At 42.4% G+C, this 17,278-nt stretch overlaps 1 protein-coding gene across 1 annotated transcript in view; it reads left to right on the top strand.

Annotated features, from left to right (window-relative positions):
- The window catches only part of RABGAP1 (RAB GTPase activating protein 1), a 116,658-nt gene that overhangs the window by 16,913 nt on the left and 82,467 nt on the right, over window positions 1–17,278 (top strand). The window contains exons 4-10 of the mRNA XM_075260175.1: window positions 2,290–2,497; window positions 2,592–2,766; window positions 4,074–4,231; window positions 7,116–7,226; window positions 11,444–11,510; window positions 12,695–12,797; window positions 16,501–16,670. Coding sequence (XP_075116276.1) covers window positions 2,290–2,497; window positions 2,592–2,766; window positions 4,074–4,231; window positions 7,116–7,226; window positions 11,444–11,510; window positions 12,695–12,797; window positions 16,501–16,670 — 992 coding nt within the window. The remainder of the gene's footprint in view (window positions 1–2,289; window positions 2,498–2,591; window positions 2,767–4,073; window positions 4,232–7,115; window positions 7,227–11,443; window positions 11,511–12,694; window positions 12,798–16,500; window positions 16,671–17,278) is intronic.

The following is a 17,278-nucleotide window of genomic DNA, read 5'->3' as shown; positions in this document are numbered from 1 at the left end:
CAGGTAGGCTTTGGCGTTGCAACGATGCTCAATTGGTACCAAGGGGACCAAAGAGTGCCAAGAAAATATTCCCCACACCATGACACCACCACCACCAGCCTGAACCGTTGATACAAGGCAGGATGGATCCATGCTTTCATGTTGTTGACGCCAAATTCTGACCCTACCATCCGAATGTCGCAGCAGAAATCGAGACTCATCAGACCAGGCAACGTTTTTCCAATCTTCAATTGTCCAATTTCGATGAGCTTGTGCAAATTGTAGCCTCAGTTTCCTGTTCTTAGCTGAAAGGAGTGGCACCCGGTGTGGTCTTCTGCTGCTGTAGCCCATCTGCCTCAAAGTTCGAGGTACTGTGCGTTCAGAGATGCTCTTCTGGCTACCTTGGTTGTAACGGGTGGCTATTTGAGTCACTGTTGCCTTTCTATCAGCTTGAACCAGTCTGGCCATTCTCCTCTGACCTCTGGCATCAACAACGCATTTCCGCCCACAGAACCTCCGCTCACTGGATGTTTTTTCTTTTTCGGACCATTCTCTGTAAACCCTAGAGATGGTTGTGCGTGAAAATCCCAGTAGATCAGCAGTTTCTGAAATACTCAGACCAGCCCTTCTGGCACCAACAACCATGCCACGTTCAAAGGCACTCAAATCACCTTTCTTCCCCATACTGATGCTCGGTTTGAACTGCATGAGATTGTCTTGACCATGTCTACATGCCTAAATGCACTGAGTTGCCGCCATGTGATTGGCTGATTAGAAATTAAGTGTTAACGAGCAGTTGGACAGGTGTACCTAATAAAGTGGCCGGTGAGTGTATATAACCTGTTTAAAGGGAATGTGTCAGGGCGATTTGGGAAACTAAACCATCTACAGGCCCTTATAGACCTGGGGTTTATTGTCTCAAACCAAAATCCATCTGCGCCCACATTACAATACACACAGTTCTTCACTGAAGCCAGAGTACTACTCCTTAGCTTCAGTACGCATGCCCTGTACCTTCGGACATGGGCAGTGAAGGGGGAGGGTATGTCCTTGGCTCCCATTTATTTGCGCTTGGCTCAATATACTACGCTGAAAATAGCTGATCAGTGATATTACTGCTCGTCAGACTCCCATTGACCAGATATTGAAGATTTAAGACCTGAGGAAAGGTCCTCAGTATTGTGTCTCTGAGGGTGAACCACGATAAAATAATGCTGCTGTCTGGACAGTGCTGTTACATACTTGCTATGGTGCCCACTTATTAGGGGGAATTTATCAACCCATCAACGCCACACCCACCCATTCTGCTGTTGGCACACCACTTTCAGCAAATGTGGGCTGGGTTGGGGACATAATTATTTTCTCGCACCAGGAGCTGGCGTAGTCCTCCATTCTGGCACATGGACGCTACCTGATTTATTATATGGAGCCTCTTGATAAATCAGGTGCGCCTTCTGGCATTTGGGGCTTATTTTTAGACTGGCATATAAAACACTATTACCCACCCATTCTTATTGCTTGACCTTGACAACATTAAGAATCACTCCAACTGTTTGTGGGCAAGGGGTCCAGGTAGTGGCATCAGTATCAAGATATGGAGAACCCCTTAACTTAAGTTGTTTGAAGTAAAAATCAATGTTATCTATGTGAACTAATGTTCAGCCTTCTGGAAGATTTGGTAGTTTATGTTATTGCTATAATAGTAACCTTGCATTTGTACAACCGTGTTTCAGCCGTGAAGCTTAGTCTGTATGTTGGCCGGATTGACCAGCCTGAATAGTATGGTGGGACAGGGACTCCTAGCAGTATGGTTATATATGACACTAGTATTCTCTGCCTCCCAGTGATATACTGTCTTGTAGTGAATATAGTAAAGGACAGTATGTTTCTGGGATTCAGGGGCTCCTACTGTCATAGATAACCATACTGCTAGGAGTATATCTCCTTGCTTACTGTTCAGACTGATAAATTCAGCTGAATCTCGGTGGTGTGAATATGGGGTTAGTCTGAAACCTTCACCCTGTGGACTGTGCTGGTGCTGAATAGACACTTCAGTAAAGTCTAGAGACTGAAGTTGAATGAAACAGGTGAGGCAGAGCCTATCCAATCCATACCACTGCCTGGTGCCCTGTACTATATATGTCAGATTTGTGTAATTTTGTTGATGAGCCAAACAATAGCCATGGGTATGTCATGCTAATACACAAGACTATTTCTCGTATCCCTCATTACAAATTGCACCTATGACTGGTAAACATCAAAGCTTTATCAAGTAGTGCAAATTGTGTAACTGGCTTTGTTTACTTCTAGATTGTGGAGATGGGTCTGACTTGTATTCGCCAGTTCCTGATGAAGACAGTGTGGTGTTCAGTAAGCTCACATACTTGGGCTGTGCCTCTGTAAACGCTCCCCGGAGTGAAGTAGAAGCCCTCCGAATGATCTCCATACTACGAGGGCAATGTCAGAATGCACTGGATGTTACACTCTCTGTACCCAATGTGTCTGAAGGAACGGTCAGGTATGGCCTAGTTGTTTCCAGTGTATATGGCATACAACTCCATTAAACTAAAGGCGTAAACTAATGTATTTTATCTCATCATTACGCTGAACAGACTTCTCGACCCGCAAACAAACACTGAGATCGCAAAATATCCAATATACAAGATCCTGTTCTGTGTCCGAGGCCACGACGGGACTCCAGAGAGTGACTGCTTTGCTTTCACTGAGAGTCATTACAATGCTGAGCTCTTCAGGATACATGTCTTCCGCTGTGAGATCCAGGAGGCGGTAAGATTTCATCAGAGCAGTTTTATTTATAGGTCAGTTTTATCAAATGTGAAATTCCTCATCTAAAGTTGCCTTAAAGGGGCTCTGTCATCGAGAAACGTCATTTTTAACTAATCACATCCTTACATAGCCTTTAGAAAGGCTATTCCACACGTATCTGTAAATTGCCTCTGTAGTTTTTGAATGAGACCATTTTTATTCATATGCTAATTGGATTCCACAGGCTGCTGACTCCTCCTCCCTGCTCTCTCACACAGCACATAGCAGGGAGAGGAGAGCTGGCTGACAACTTCCTGTGCATGGAGCAGGCTAATTAGCATCTGAATAAAAATGGGCTCATTCAAAAACTACTGAGGCAATTTACATACAAAAGGTAGGTGTGAAATAGCCTTTCTGAAGCCTATGCAAGGATGTGATTAGTTAAAAATTACTTTTCCCCGATGATGGAGCCCCTTTAAAGGCAAAGTTCTAAATTTGATACACTGCTTAGTGCAGGGCCTTTGTAATTGGTATGTGACACAGGGACTGGCACTGTTTGCACTACCAGTGTACTCGGGCGGGTGCCCATGATATGTGAAAAAGCAGAGCATGCCACACTTTTTGAAACACTGCTCCGTGTTCATAGACCTGACATTTTCATTAAAAGTCAATGGGTCAGTGAAGACCAAAGAGTATCACACTAGTGCTGGCTCACCCTGACAAAACCCAGCCATGAATCTGTGTGAATATAGCCTTGGTCCTCTATTATCCCTATGTCATGTGCTACATATAAAAGCTTCATTCCAGATGCTAGTTTCACATCATGGTAAGGTAAATAACTTTCCTGGTGCGTACAGTAAGCAGAGTGGCATCCATCCCTTATAGGCACCCATATAAAAAAAAAAAAAAAAAAAAGTATACTGCATGGTAACTAAATGCAACCGCAACCTAGTGCATAAAAAAATGTAAGCACAGGGTACCACCTAAATGAAGGCAATTTTGGCTTCTGTCGGATGAATAGGGGGTCTATGGATCCATTTACTAGGAGCTTTCCTGGTGCATATGGTGAACTGATTTAATAACCCGGGTGCAAAAGTAGCCTAATACAGATTATATGATTTACTTGGTGTGTTCCTTTAAAATTGATGTTAAAATGTTTTTATTTTAGAGATCTGAGAAGTTAATGTATATGTTGTGTTGACCCCAGTACAGTTCTGTAAATATACCTAATATACCTAGCTTTGTACATTCACCTTTGGTAGGTCTATCTGTATACCTATAACAGCCTGCGTATACATTATATAAAACTTACTATATCTCTTTATTAGGTGAGTCGGATACTCTACAGTTTTGCGACAGCGTTCCGGCGCTCGTTCAAACAGACGCCTCTTACCGCTTCCATCCCTCCTCAGACCCCTGATAGCGACATCTTCACTTTTTCTGTGTCTCTTGAAATTAAGGAAGATGATGGAAAGGGCTACTTCAGGTAGGTCCTCAAGAGCATGTGGTGGCAAGTTTTTATTTTTTCCAGGTTGGTCCTGATGATTGTGTTGTGGCACCTTTTTATGTGTCCACAGGCAGTGTTAAAGCATACCTCCAATTATATAATAGCTTTCCAGAAAGGGATACTAGTGAGTATAGTGGTAGCGAAGTGAATATAAGAAACATGCTAAAGAAAAATGCTTCTTTCCTCATTTATCAGGCTTTTTGCCACTTTAAACTATTCATTGATATCTTTCTCCCTTTCTCATCCAGCCACCCTCCTTCCTCCCAGTCCCCTACCCTTAATAGATTTCTATGGAGTAACCTAGTTTTACAGAGGTTATAAGATGCCTGAGCAACTTAAGGTGGAAAACCGCCTTATAAATGTAGAGAGAAGCATTTGTCCTTATTAACTTATTATTAACTAATTTATTATTCACCTGTAGTATTCATTTATAAAGTAGTTTTGTGGTAGGAGGTACACTTCACTACCGGGCCCTCTTCTCATTTTGTAACCAAGGTCAGCTTCAGCCAGTTGTTCATGGACCTATATGGCTTGTAGATTGCACCATTGTAGCCTGCCATGTGGTTGATCAGTGTTTATATAACATTTGGATAAATCTATTGAGAACATGGATCCCTGGCCCTCTAGGCAGGGGCCACTTGTCATTTCACCAAGGAGTTGTCAGTTTCAGCAAATACATGTTATTTCCACTAGAAATAAGCAGAATGAATGACCGCAAGCAGAGATCTAGAAAACTGTAAGTAATTGATACAGATAGTATATTGGAACATTGTACAACTTTTCATTATATAAACAATAACCTTTAAGTAAGTGATACACTGCTTTCTCCTTACTGTCTGTGATCCTCCTCTGGGCTCCGGCGCTGTTCAAGGTTCTCTTCAGGCCCTGCTAAAGATGTTAGAAACTGCTGACGTCTTTGAATGGGCCTCAGCCATATGTGACATCGTGATGCAAAGATGCAAGTCTGACCAACAGCGTCACGCTTCAGTCGTTGCATTACGGTGCAACATACTACTGGAGCACAGGGGAGGTGAGTAACACTGTTTTTTTGGGGGTTTTTTATGCTTGATCACCTCCCCCAGGCCTCCACTTTTTATTAGAGTAATAGCAGCTCTGGTTCGGATTTGATTGGTCAGAACAAACTGCAGGCAAAGGCTCAAAAATAATGTAATAACCAAACCGAAATAACCAGCATGCACAAAATCATGTTGGTTGTTGGCGTTGACATTCGATTTTGGTTATTTTTTGATTATTTGCCCAACCCTATATATCATACTGACATAAGTATTCATTGGTGGTGTATCAGGCCATGAAACTTGAAGGTGTTCATAGCAATGCTTCTGTAATAGAGATGAGCGAGTATATTCAATTGAATACCTCCGCCGCACAGTTCCCGGTGCAAAAGCGTCAGGTAAGGTGGGAGGGGCATCAAATTTTACTGCCCCTCCCACCTTCCTTGGCACCCCTCCACACCAAGAACTACGCGGCGCACTCGATCGAATATAGTCGCTCATCTGTAATCTGTAATAACTTGCACTCTAATCAGTGAAACTTGATGTGCCCACAGTTAGCAGTAACTGGGTGTAGTGGAGGCAGCACAAATAAATATGCATGCTTTGTACTATTTCACATATGCTAATTCCTAAAGGACACGCTATTGGCTCATCTGACACCTATGGATGCATGCTTGGAGTGTCCCTTATGGATGCATCTAACATAACTACAGGCACTAAGTGGCACTCATACTTTCGGCACATTTCATGAGCAAGGCTATGTTAGTTAATGATTTGCATTGTCCTTTTCCGTATACATAAGCATTGTTGGCACTGCCATCTATGATCATATACATGCCAGCCATCTAATCCATTGGCAAGGCACAAATGATTCTGCTTCTCCTTTTCATTCTTCCCTCTCTGATGATATACAGAAGCTTCCTCATTGCCATTTAACTATTGCATCGAAAAATAACTTCAAATACTTCCTTCCACCATCATGTATTGTATGTTTTAGCGGTGTTGCATCACCTTTCTGAATTGTGTTTCTATAATGATGTCTATCTCTTTGCATGCACCATATAATATATTCATCAATTGGAGAAAAGACAGCGGTGGCCATACTATCTTATATATGAAGCAGAAATAGACGGAGTAGATCACTCAGAGGAGACCCTGACATAAAGGATATGCTTTTATAGGAACAGAATGGTGGTGCCTGTCATGCAACACATTTGTAGATATTTAGTATTATTCAGTGTCCACAGGACAGGGGTTAGTGTCTGAACAATGGGGGTCCCACCACCAGGTCCCCCAGTGATGAGGAGAACAATGGACTAAAGGTCCCCCATAGGCTTGTTTTTTTCCGGTTGAAGCCCCAACTTGCATGACCAACTCTCCATCCACCTCTGTGGGCCTGCGAGCCGTAAAGAAGGCAGTGCCAATGTGACATACCCTGTCTTTTTTATATGGCTTGAAAATATAAATTGAACTTTTTAAAGAGCTGGTGAGAGCTGGTGCTCTTTTTTTCTATTATATGCGTACCATATAAACTGGTGGACTCTCCATTGATCACATGATGAGGGATGTTTTGGCAGACTCTGCACTTCTCTCATCCTTGCGCTGTGTTTGTAGGGTTTTTAGTGACCTTGTCTCTGGCCGGCATTCTGTAGCCCCTTGTTATCATCTTTGTGACATTTTAAGTGGTCTTACCCACACTATTCACATATCGCAGCCACATCCTAGTGGTATCCTTTCAAGAATAAAATGTATGTAACCCCTTTAAGCAAAGTTTTCCTTGTTGCTCTTCTCCTTTTTCCCTTTCCTGACAGCATTACTGCAGGTTTACCATGTTTTTATTGTTTTAATAGTGCGGTTTCTAAAGATAAGGACAAGCAGTGTTTCAGACTGCGTCAGGGGGTTGACAAGAAGATTGTTATTTATGTTCAGCAGACATCCAACAAAGAGCTCACCATTGAGAGGTAATCTATAACTATATTACTATCTTTCATTCATTTGTAAGAATATATTTCCCTATTCTTTGCTTTACGTTACAGAACTTATCGCTTGATGGAAATGAAACCCACAGGTGAACAATCTGAAAGTTGTAGATGTCGTGGTTGTGTAAATAGAATCGTTGCTCGCTTCCAAAATAAAGGCCCCAAAATAAAGCCAATTGTCGGAGAAACGAGCTTTTGTTCCCCAGGGTCGGCCTATCTAATAATGCCGACAATCACCCAATGAATGAGCGTTTGTTTGTTGATCGGCTGATGTCAGCGGTAAAGTATAATACATCGGCAGAACATCGCCCTGTCTTATAAGGGCCTTACTGACGATGAAAGTATATGCTGGAGGAAAGCTCAATTTAGTAATGATTCACCTGCCTGTTTAACTGGCTTGCGACCGCCCACTGTAGATAAACGTCAGCCCCCGTTACCTGGTTGATCCTGCCGAGTAATGAAGAAGCCAGCCTATGCGTCTGCATAGGCTGCCTTCCTCTATAGACTGCAATACACGTGTATTGCAGGCTATAGTGCTGAGTCAGTGATCCTCTCTGATTGCTGGTTCTGATGCAAATAAAAAAGTTTAAAGGGATTCTACCATTAAAAACTTTTTTTTTTTTCTCCCTAACACGTCAGAATAGCCTTAAGAAAAGCTATTCGTCTTCTCCGTCCTGCTGTTTGGTTAAAATCCCGTTTTCCGCTGGTATGCAAATGAGTTCTCTCGCAGCACTGGGGTGGCGGGCCCCAGCGCTCAAACAGCACTGGGGCGTCCCCAATGCTGCAAGAGAACTCTCCAGCGCCGCCTCCATCTTCTTCAGGAACGGGATCTTGATGCATCTTCTTCTGGGGGTTGGCTTCAAACTTCTAGGCCTAGGGCAAAGCCGACTGGCATGCCCGCCGGCCACAAGAAAATGGCTTCTTACAATACTGTGTAAGCAGCCATTTTTCTTGTGGCCGTGGGCATGCGCAGTTGGCTTTGCCCTAGACCCGAGGCCCAGAAGTTTGAAGCCAACCCTCAGAAGGAGATGTGTCAAGACCCCGTTCCTGAAGAAGATGGAAAAAAGAGAGAGAGACACCGAGCGCACTAAGTGTAGTAGTATTATAACAAATGAAAAATCGAGAATGACCAATACTCCTCTCACCTGGTGGGGTTGTGATGGGATCACAACACCCTAGATTTCCATAAAGACAAAAGTCGCTTCTGGTGAGAGTGGCAGCGGTTCCAAGACTAAACACCGGAGAACCGGGAAAGTAAATGTGAAAACGGAGGAGGCAAGGATTCGCGCTCAAATGGTCATGTGAGAAGGACGAAGAGCAATCGACAGATGGAGTTAGGTCGATGTTTATTAATGTCAGGTACAGAAGAAGCACAACGCGGATGCGCATCCCGCCCGACTTGTTTACTGATATTTTACGCACTTGAAAAAGGGTTGTTTTTACCTGAAACGCGTTGTGCTTCTTCTGTACCTGACATTAATAAACATCGACCTAACTCCATCTATCGATTGGTCTTCGTCCTTCTCACATGACCATTTGAGCGCGGATCCTTGCCTCCTCCGTTTTCACCTGAAGAAGATGGAGACGGCGCTGGAGAGATCTCTTGCAGCATTGGGGACACCCCCAGTGCTGTTTGGGCACTGGGGCCCGCCCCGCAGTGCTGCGAAATAACTCATTTGCATACCAGTGGAAAACAGGATTTTAACCGAATGGTGGGGTGGAGAAGACATCTAAAGGTAGGAGAGAAGAATAGCCTTTCTTAAGGCTATTCCGATGTGTTAGGGAGGAAAAAAAGTTTTTAATGGTAGAATCCCTTTAAAAAGAGTGTGTAAAGAAAATTAATAAAAAATAGTTATATAGTTATAAAAACCCCCAAATTCCCTTTTCTTATATAAAATGACATATCTATCTATCTATCTATCTATCTATCTATCTATCTATCTATCTATCTATCTATCTATCTATCTATCTATCTCTCTCTCGCAATATGTGCTTTTGGACCGCTGATTTAGATTGTTGGTTTTTGGACACCATGTCACATTTGTAGAGAATATTAAATCTCCCCTACAAAATGGGGTCACTTCTTGGGAAATTTCAGTTGACTGGCACCTCCAGGGCTCTGCAAAAACATGGTGTCAGGAAATCCATCTAAATCTATACACCAAAAGCTAAAAAGCGCAGTGCTCCTTCCCTTCTGAGTCCTGCTGTATGCCCAAGCAGCAGTGTACACCCACATATATAACTTCTTTCTACCCGGGATGGCCCACTAAATAGTTTTAGGAGTGCAGGTCTCTGATGACGCAAAGTGGGTGCAACGTATTGGGCACTGAAATGGCATATTTCTTTAAAAATTAAAATTTTCACATTGTACATTAATTTTTGGGAAGCATTGTTAGGCTCAAAATGATAATACTCCTTGATAAATTCCTTAAATGCTCCAAAATGCTCATTATATCCCTTAATATGCTCTGCGAGGGGTGTAGTTTCCAATACGGGTTCACTTTTGAAGGTTTCCCTGCTATTGGTACTCTAGGGGGCCTGCAAATGCGACATGGCACCCGAAAACTATTCCAGCAAAATCCGCCCTTTAAAAGCCAAACATGTACCCATAGAGTACATTATAACCAGATATGGGGTATCGCCGCCTTCATGAGCAATTGTTCAACAAACTATTGGGTGATTTTTCTCCTTTAACTACTTGTGAAAATGAAAAATTTGGTTTAAAAAGTGACATTTTATTGATTTTTCCTTTACACATCCCGATATTAATGAAATCAGTGAAAAGGCTGTTGGGTGAAAATGCTCAGTATACCTCTTGATAAATTCTGTGAGGGGTTTAGTTTCCAAAATGGGGTCACTTTTGGAGGGTTTCCTTTATACTGGTACTTTAGGGGCTCAGCAAATGAGACATGGCACCAAAAACTATTCCAGTAAAATCTGCTTTTCAATCCCTCAGTGTCTCTCCTTCCTTTCCATGCGCTGCAGTCTGCCCAAACCTCAGTTTACACCGACATGTGGGGGATTTCTGTGCTCGGGAGAAGTTGCACAACAAACTGTCAGATGCATTTACTCCTTTAGCTCTTTATGATTGTGTTAATTTTAGGGCTAAATGAATGTATTATTGAAAATGTTTAAATTTCACCTCCATATTGTTTTAAGTTCTGTCAAATGCTTAAAGGGTTAACAAACTTCCGAAATGCTGTTTTGCATTATTTAAGGGGTGTGGTTTTGAAAATGGGATGACTCATGGGAGTTTCTATAATATAGGTCTTTATAATCCTGTTCAGAGCTGAAGTGGTCCCTAAAAAATTAGTTTGGGAAATTTTCTTATAAATCTGGAAAATCGCTGTTCCACTTGTAAGCTTTATAATGTCCAAACTACATTAAAGGACAATTGAAAGATGAGACCAATATAAAGCAGAGATATGGTAGATAATATTTATTCATTTGTTTGTGTGAAATGACTATCTGTTTGAAAAGCAGAGCATTTCACATTTTGAAAATTGCGTTCCCCCCAAAAAAAATTTTTCATCAAATTTCCTATTTTATTTTTTTAATAAATCTAAAAATATCTATCAATATTTACAACTAACATGAAGTACAATGTGTCACGAGAAAACAATCTCAAAATCACATGTGTAAGTTAAATTGTCTTAGGGCCCGTTCACACGGGCACAGAGGGGGCAGATTATGGTGCGTATTCCACCTCATAATCTGCCCCCTCACAATGGTGGTCTATGGATACCGCCAGGCTACTTTTTTCCATGAGCGGCATGTTGCCGCTCACGGAAAAAAGAAGCGGGCTGCCCTTACTTCAGGCGGATTCCGCGGCTCGTTGAGCCAATGCGTGCACCTGGCGGCAGCAACCTCCGGAGTCGGCCCATTCATTTGAGCCGACTCCAGAGGGGTAAACCACGACTGTCGTGGCAGGCGGGTTTTGGCCAGAGAGTGACGCGGGGAGCCGCGTCACTCTCTGTGCCAAAATCCACCATTACGCCCCACGTGTGAACTAAGCGTTAAAGTTATTACCACATAAAGTGACACGTCAGATGAGGCCTGGTCATGAAGGTACTTTTAGGCTGTCACCTTCAAGTAGTGTAAGTACTGATCAGCACAGTAAAGCATTGAAATTCTCATAATAAAGCCTCTTAAAATAGATTTAATAACTTTTCTGAATTTTTTTTTTTGTATTTCTGCAGGTGTTTTGGACTGCTCCTTAGTCCTGGCAGGGATGTACGGAATAGTGACATGCACTTGTTAGAACTGGTAAGTAAATGGGCTGCTAAGTAAGATGCGCTGTTTGTCAGTCACCCCTAAGGGTCATGAAAAACTTGTTTTTCAAGGGTTTTCCGAGATTTGTTAATTGATTAGCTATCCTTGAATATCCGACACCTGGGACCCCTGCAGATCAGCTGTTTGAAGCTGCACTCCCTGAATATAATTTCCTCTTCACAGTTCATGTGATGTCATGTTCATCAGTCACATGCTCTGTTTGCATCTAAGTCGTAGTCCAAGTATGTGGGCTGAGCTGCCATACCATCTGCTATACAATGTACAGCGTTGAGCTTGATTTTTCCGCTGTGAGGCTGCAGCACTCACCTTAATGTTGCAGTCTCTTCAAAAAGCTGATCGGTGGGGGTCCCCAGTCTTCAATCCTAAGAAGTGGTCATCAATTAATAACCAGCATTTTCCTTGGTTCATGACCAGACACACTTTGTTTTTTTTGTTTTGTTTTTTTGTACATGTGGTTGATAATAAGTCATAAGTTTTTTTCCATTTTGTTTTTTTAAATATTTTTGCAACTTTTTCAGGACTGTGTGTCATATTTTATTTTAGTTCTTTTTAGTTAATATATATTGTTGTGGATGGGTCTACAGGCTGCAGTGTGAGTTAAGGGTGTTTTTAAAGGGGCTCTATCATTTGGAAATCGTGTTTTTACATAATGATATGCCTGAATATACTTTAAAAAGGCTATTCAGGCTTTAAAAAGACCTCCCCCAATCCCCCTTCCCCCCGGTTTCTTTTACATATTGGTAAAACCGATATGTAAATGAATCTGTCTGTGCACCCTGGGCGTTCCCCAAGCCATCATGTACCCCCCTGCGTCATACCTTTGCTTGTGCTCCAAGATGCCCTCCTCCTCCGTCGGTGTAACATGTGTCCGTCCTCTGTAGCCTTGATCCCTGCGCTTTGAAAACTTGGGCATGCGCAGTAACACTCCCTTCTGAATGCTACTGCACATTCCCAGACGCCATTTTCTTGTGCGCTTTCTTCCATTGTCCACAAGAAAATGGCGCTCGGACATGTGCGGTAGTGCTCAGAAGGGAGCGTTACTGGGCATGCCCGAGATTTCAAATCCTACGCAGATGTGAACCAGGCCTAAAATGGAAATTGTGTTATAATGACTTTGTTTATGAGAGTTGTAATATTCTGGCTTGTGGATTTTTCAGGAGTCCATGGGTAAAAGCTCAGATGGAAAGTCTTACATCATCACTGGGAGTTGGAACACAAAATCTCCACATTTCCAGGCTGTAAATGAGGAGACACCGAAAGGTATCCTATTAAATACTTATATGAAGAATAAAGACGTTTATTTGACTTCAAAGAAATGTAGTGAATCCAATATCTGGTAAATGCATTTATTTTATTAGGGCTATAAATCCGATTCCAAGCGATGTACAATTTGGAGAACGATGAAACAGTAATGCATATTGCAAGATATAATAAAACTGAAAAAAAAACAAGGTGCTAAAACTTAAATTGATAGTAGGTTCATTCATAACACAGTAGTCGCTTACAAATAGGTCTATAGACGAGGGGGCCACATGGTGGCTCAGTGGTTAGCACTGCAGCCTTGCAGCGCTGGAGTCCTGGTGTTCAAATCCCGCCAAGGGCATAAAACCATCTGCAAGGAGTTTGTATGTTCTCCCAGTGTTTGCATGGATTTCCATCCCATATTCCAAAAAAGACATAATAATAGGGAAAAATGTACATTGTGAGCTCTATGTGGGGCTCACAATCTACATTAAAAAAAAAAAAAAAAAAAAAAAAAGGTCTATAGACCATATACACTATAGTATGATGTAAGGTTTGTGTGACTGAGGGCACCTTCACACGGCGTAAGCACGCTGCTCATTTAGACCCGTACACGTGAATGCTTCAAAACACATCCCATTCACTTCAATGGGAGCGCGTGTAAAGCCGGCTTTACGCACGCTCCCATTGAAGTGAATGGGATGTGTTTTGAAGCGCTCGCGTGTATGGGTCTAAATGAGTGGCGCGCTTACGCTGTGTGAAGGGGCCCTTAGGGGTAGGTTCACACTACTGTTGGAAGTCCCTCATGATGGGGTCTGTTAATTTATTTATTTATTTATTTTTTAACATCCATCAATTAACCTCCATATAGGCCAAGGTATCAGCGTTTTCATGGCCATGTCAGTTGTGTGCCTAAAGATATCACAGCTACAGTCGTCCTTTACTATCACTCATGTGTCGGGGTGCCAGTCAGCAACTGCAATTGTGTTATATGGTAAAGGGTAAAGTCTATAATCATTGGGATGGAGCATCAGACCCCCCATCAGGAAATTCTCGGCCTGCACATTTGATCGTGTGCAATGAGGCCTTTCTGTTTGCTTAGAAAAGTATTTCATTAGCGCTCCCATCATGTGATTGCTACTGATGGAGGATCGGCTGCGGTCACACAGAGTTTTTTGGTCAGGAAACTGACTCAAATTCCTCTTCCTAAAAACGCCTCACCATAGGCTTGTATGGAGGAGGAATTTGAGTCAGTTTCCTGACCAAAAAACTCTGTGTGAACGCAGGAGAACAGAACTGTGCAGTGTTTTTCAATGAAACAGGCGGATGGACAGGTATAGTGACATATACCACCATCGTGTCTATTACATAACGGACCTCTGAAGAGACTGCAATGAGTTGGGGACAGTAGCACTGAACATTTAATATTATTACAGGGAGTCTCATCAGAACCCAGGATAACAACCCAGGCCACAGATAGGTAGGTTAGGGTCACCTGAATGAAATGATATTTTCTGCTTGTGAATCATCGCTGCCACCATTGCCCACATGTGGCTATCTTTTTTTTTTTTTTTTTTTTCTTTTCTAAATGTAGATTGTGAGCCCCATATAGGGATCACAATGTACTTTTTTTTTTTTCTTTGTATGTCTTTGTAGAATTGGAGGAAATCACAAACAAGGGGAGGAACATACAAACTCCTTGCAGATGTTTTTCCTGGCGGGATTTGAATTCAGGACTCCAGCACTGCAAGGCTTCAGTGCTAACCACTGAGCCACCGTGTTACCCCCACATGTGGCTGTCTTTGTCAATATGTAAATGAGTTGTTTGGAGCAATGAGGGCGTTGCTGCTTGTTTGGAGCAATGGCAAAGGCTCTGTTGCTCCAGAGAACTTATTTGCATGTTAATAAAAACCAGTGATATCTCTGCAAGGATTCACAAGGGAAAAAGACCCTCTGACCATCTGATTCTGGTGACCCTATAAGCTGTCTGCCGGGCTGGCTTCATATGCTGGGCTTTGCTGACAGATTCCTTTTAAGTTGCTTACACAGCCGTTTCTTGTGTTTAAAAAAATCTAACTGATCAACACTTTAAGGGCTAGTTCACATGGGGCCAAAGGGGCGGATTTTGACAGCGGAATCCATGTCATAATCCGCCCCTTTACAATGGTGGTCTATGGAGACCACTAGCATTCTTTTTTCCGCTATCGGCAACTGCCGATAGCGGGAAAAAAAGAAGAGAGCTGCCCTTTCTTCAGGCGGAAGCTGCAACTCGTTGAGCCGTGGCTTCCGCCTGGCAGCCGCAACCACTGGCGTCGGCCCATTCATTTGAACCAACTCAGGGGTGGGGGAAGCCGCGACCGCGACATCGTGGCAGGCGGGTTTTGACCATATTTTGACTTGGCCCCCCGAGTCAAAATATGGTCAAAATCCGCCCCCTGCTCCCCGTGTGAATGAGCCCTAAGGGTTAATCGCCTTGGAAAGTTCTCAGTGCTGACAGCAGATCTCCTATAATCTAGAACAAACCAGAAACACTGATACAACCATTAGGCTGACAATACCACTAGATGGCGTCAGTTTCATGTTGCTGTAACATCTCTTCTGGGAGTTTTCTCAGTGCATTAAACATACATATAAGACTCATTGTGAAAGCAGCCTGATGTCCCTATTAGACAGGACAATAATCAGATAGCAGCTTTCCTAGGAATTCCTGTTCTTGGTATTTGCCTTGAGCATAAGTGTAAAATTGTCATTACTACGTTATGTATAAACTGGGATCTGCTGCCAATAACCAATGCAGCTCAAAGGGGGAGAGGCGCCAAGCAACATGTTACATGTTAATCGGCACTAATCCCGGCTAGGATCTGCCCGTGTAATAGGACTTTTAAGCTCTACTGACACTACATTGCTAGTATTCATGGGCCAATGTTCCCGATAGTGCGTAAAAAAGTAGAGCATGCTCTACTCTTTCACAGATTAGAAACGCAGTCCTATTTTCTTGAACCCAACTCTTCCATTCAAAGTGAATGTGATATATATATATATATATATATATATATATATATATATATATATATATATATATATATATATGTATGAATCAGCACAAGAAACATACCCTGCACTTGTAGTGCTTGGATATGACCAGGATAGGGTTTCAGTCTCTGATGTAAACTATGAAGATGTCTATCCACTTACAGCAAGCAGAGATCTTCAAAATAGTCAGACATTGAAACTTATGGTGTTTTTCCAGGTTAAAAATATTCATGACCTATTCTAAAGATAGACCCCTACTCATTTGATATTGATGACCTTACACCTGGCAAACTTAACTAATTCACAGAGAATGGAGCAGGATGCAGACAGCGCTGTTCTCTGTGTAGTGGCCAAGCCGAGTTACTGCAGCTTAGATCCCATTTAGTATCCTGGTCTGGCCACTGCACTGAGAACAGAGAAGTCTGCTCCATTCCCTGTGTATTAGCTGCTGAGAACAAAGATGTCAGAAATTTGATAATGATGACCTGTTTATAAGATTTGCATCATTTTTTTATTCCAGAAAACCCTTTTAAAACCTAATACAGACTTTTCATTATGCAATGTTAATGCTTTTAGTGAATGGATAAAATGATCTTGGCCTTTTGTGATTTCACCTTTTCTTTTTTTTATTCCAGTATAAAAGTTTTTTTGTGTTCAGGTGTTTTACCTAGTTGTGTATGTTTTGCAGATAAGGTTCTCTTTATGACCACTGCAGTAGACCTGGTTATTACAGAAGTGCAGGAACCGGTGCGATTCCTACTAGAAACCAAGGTGCGAGTCTGCTCTGCCAGCGAACGTCTGTACTGGCCATTCGCCAAAAGGAGTTCTACAGAAAACTTCTTCCTCAAACTGAAGCAGGTAATCTATATGTCCAGTCTGTATGCCTATATGAACAGTACAACATACTCCGGCGGGGCTCACATCTGCACTGGGGTCTTCATAGGAGACTCTGCCGCAGAGTTCACCTAAAATTGTCAGATAGAAAAGTCCTACAGTAGCAAATGCTGCACATAGACCTTCGGTACAAATTTAGTGACGTTAAGCGTATGCAAGATATACTGTGCTGGCCAGGCTGTATACTTCTCAGTGTTCTCAGGGGGAACCTGCTAGCAGATCCAGCATGACACTTCTGTTTCTTCTGCTAACTGAAAAAATCAACTAGAGGAAAAAAATCAGCCTCTGCTTCCCATTGAAATGAATGGAGGCTGATTTCTGGATTCAACTAAATATCAGCTTTGAATTCTTTTGTGAGAACATAATTGGAGTAAGTTCACACAGAGTAATTTGTAGCAGTTTTCAATGAGAGGCAGCACAGGATGTTGAAGAAAGACGTGTCCTGCTTGATCTTTAACGGCACAACCCCTTTAAGGCTGTATTAGGCAGTAAGATGTCTGCCCACAGGAGTGCTGATCAACGGGAAACCTGTTGATCTGCACTAGTTTACATCGGCCTTATTACACAGGCCA

Source organism: Leptodactylus fuscus, chromosome 11 (genome assembly GCF_031893055.1).
Source record: "Leptodactylus fuscus isolate aLepFus1 chromosome 11, aLepFus1.hap2, whole genome shotgun sequence".
NCBI classification, from domain to species: Eukaryota; Metazoa; Chordata; class Amphibia; order Anura; family Leptodactylidae; genus Leptodactylus; species Leptodactylus fuscus.
The sequence above is the reverse complement of the archived record's forward strand: the minus strand, read 5'-3'. Positions and strand labels throughout refer to the sequence as shown.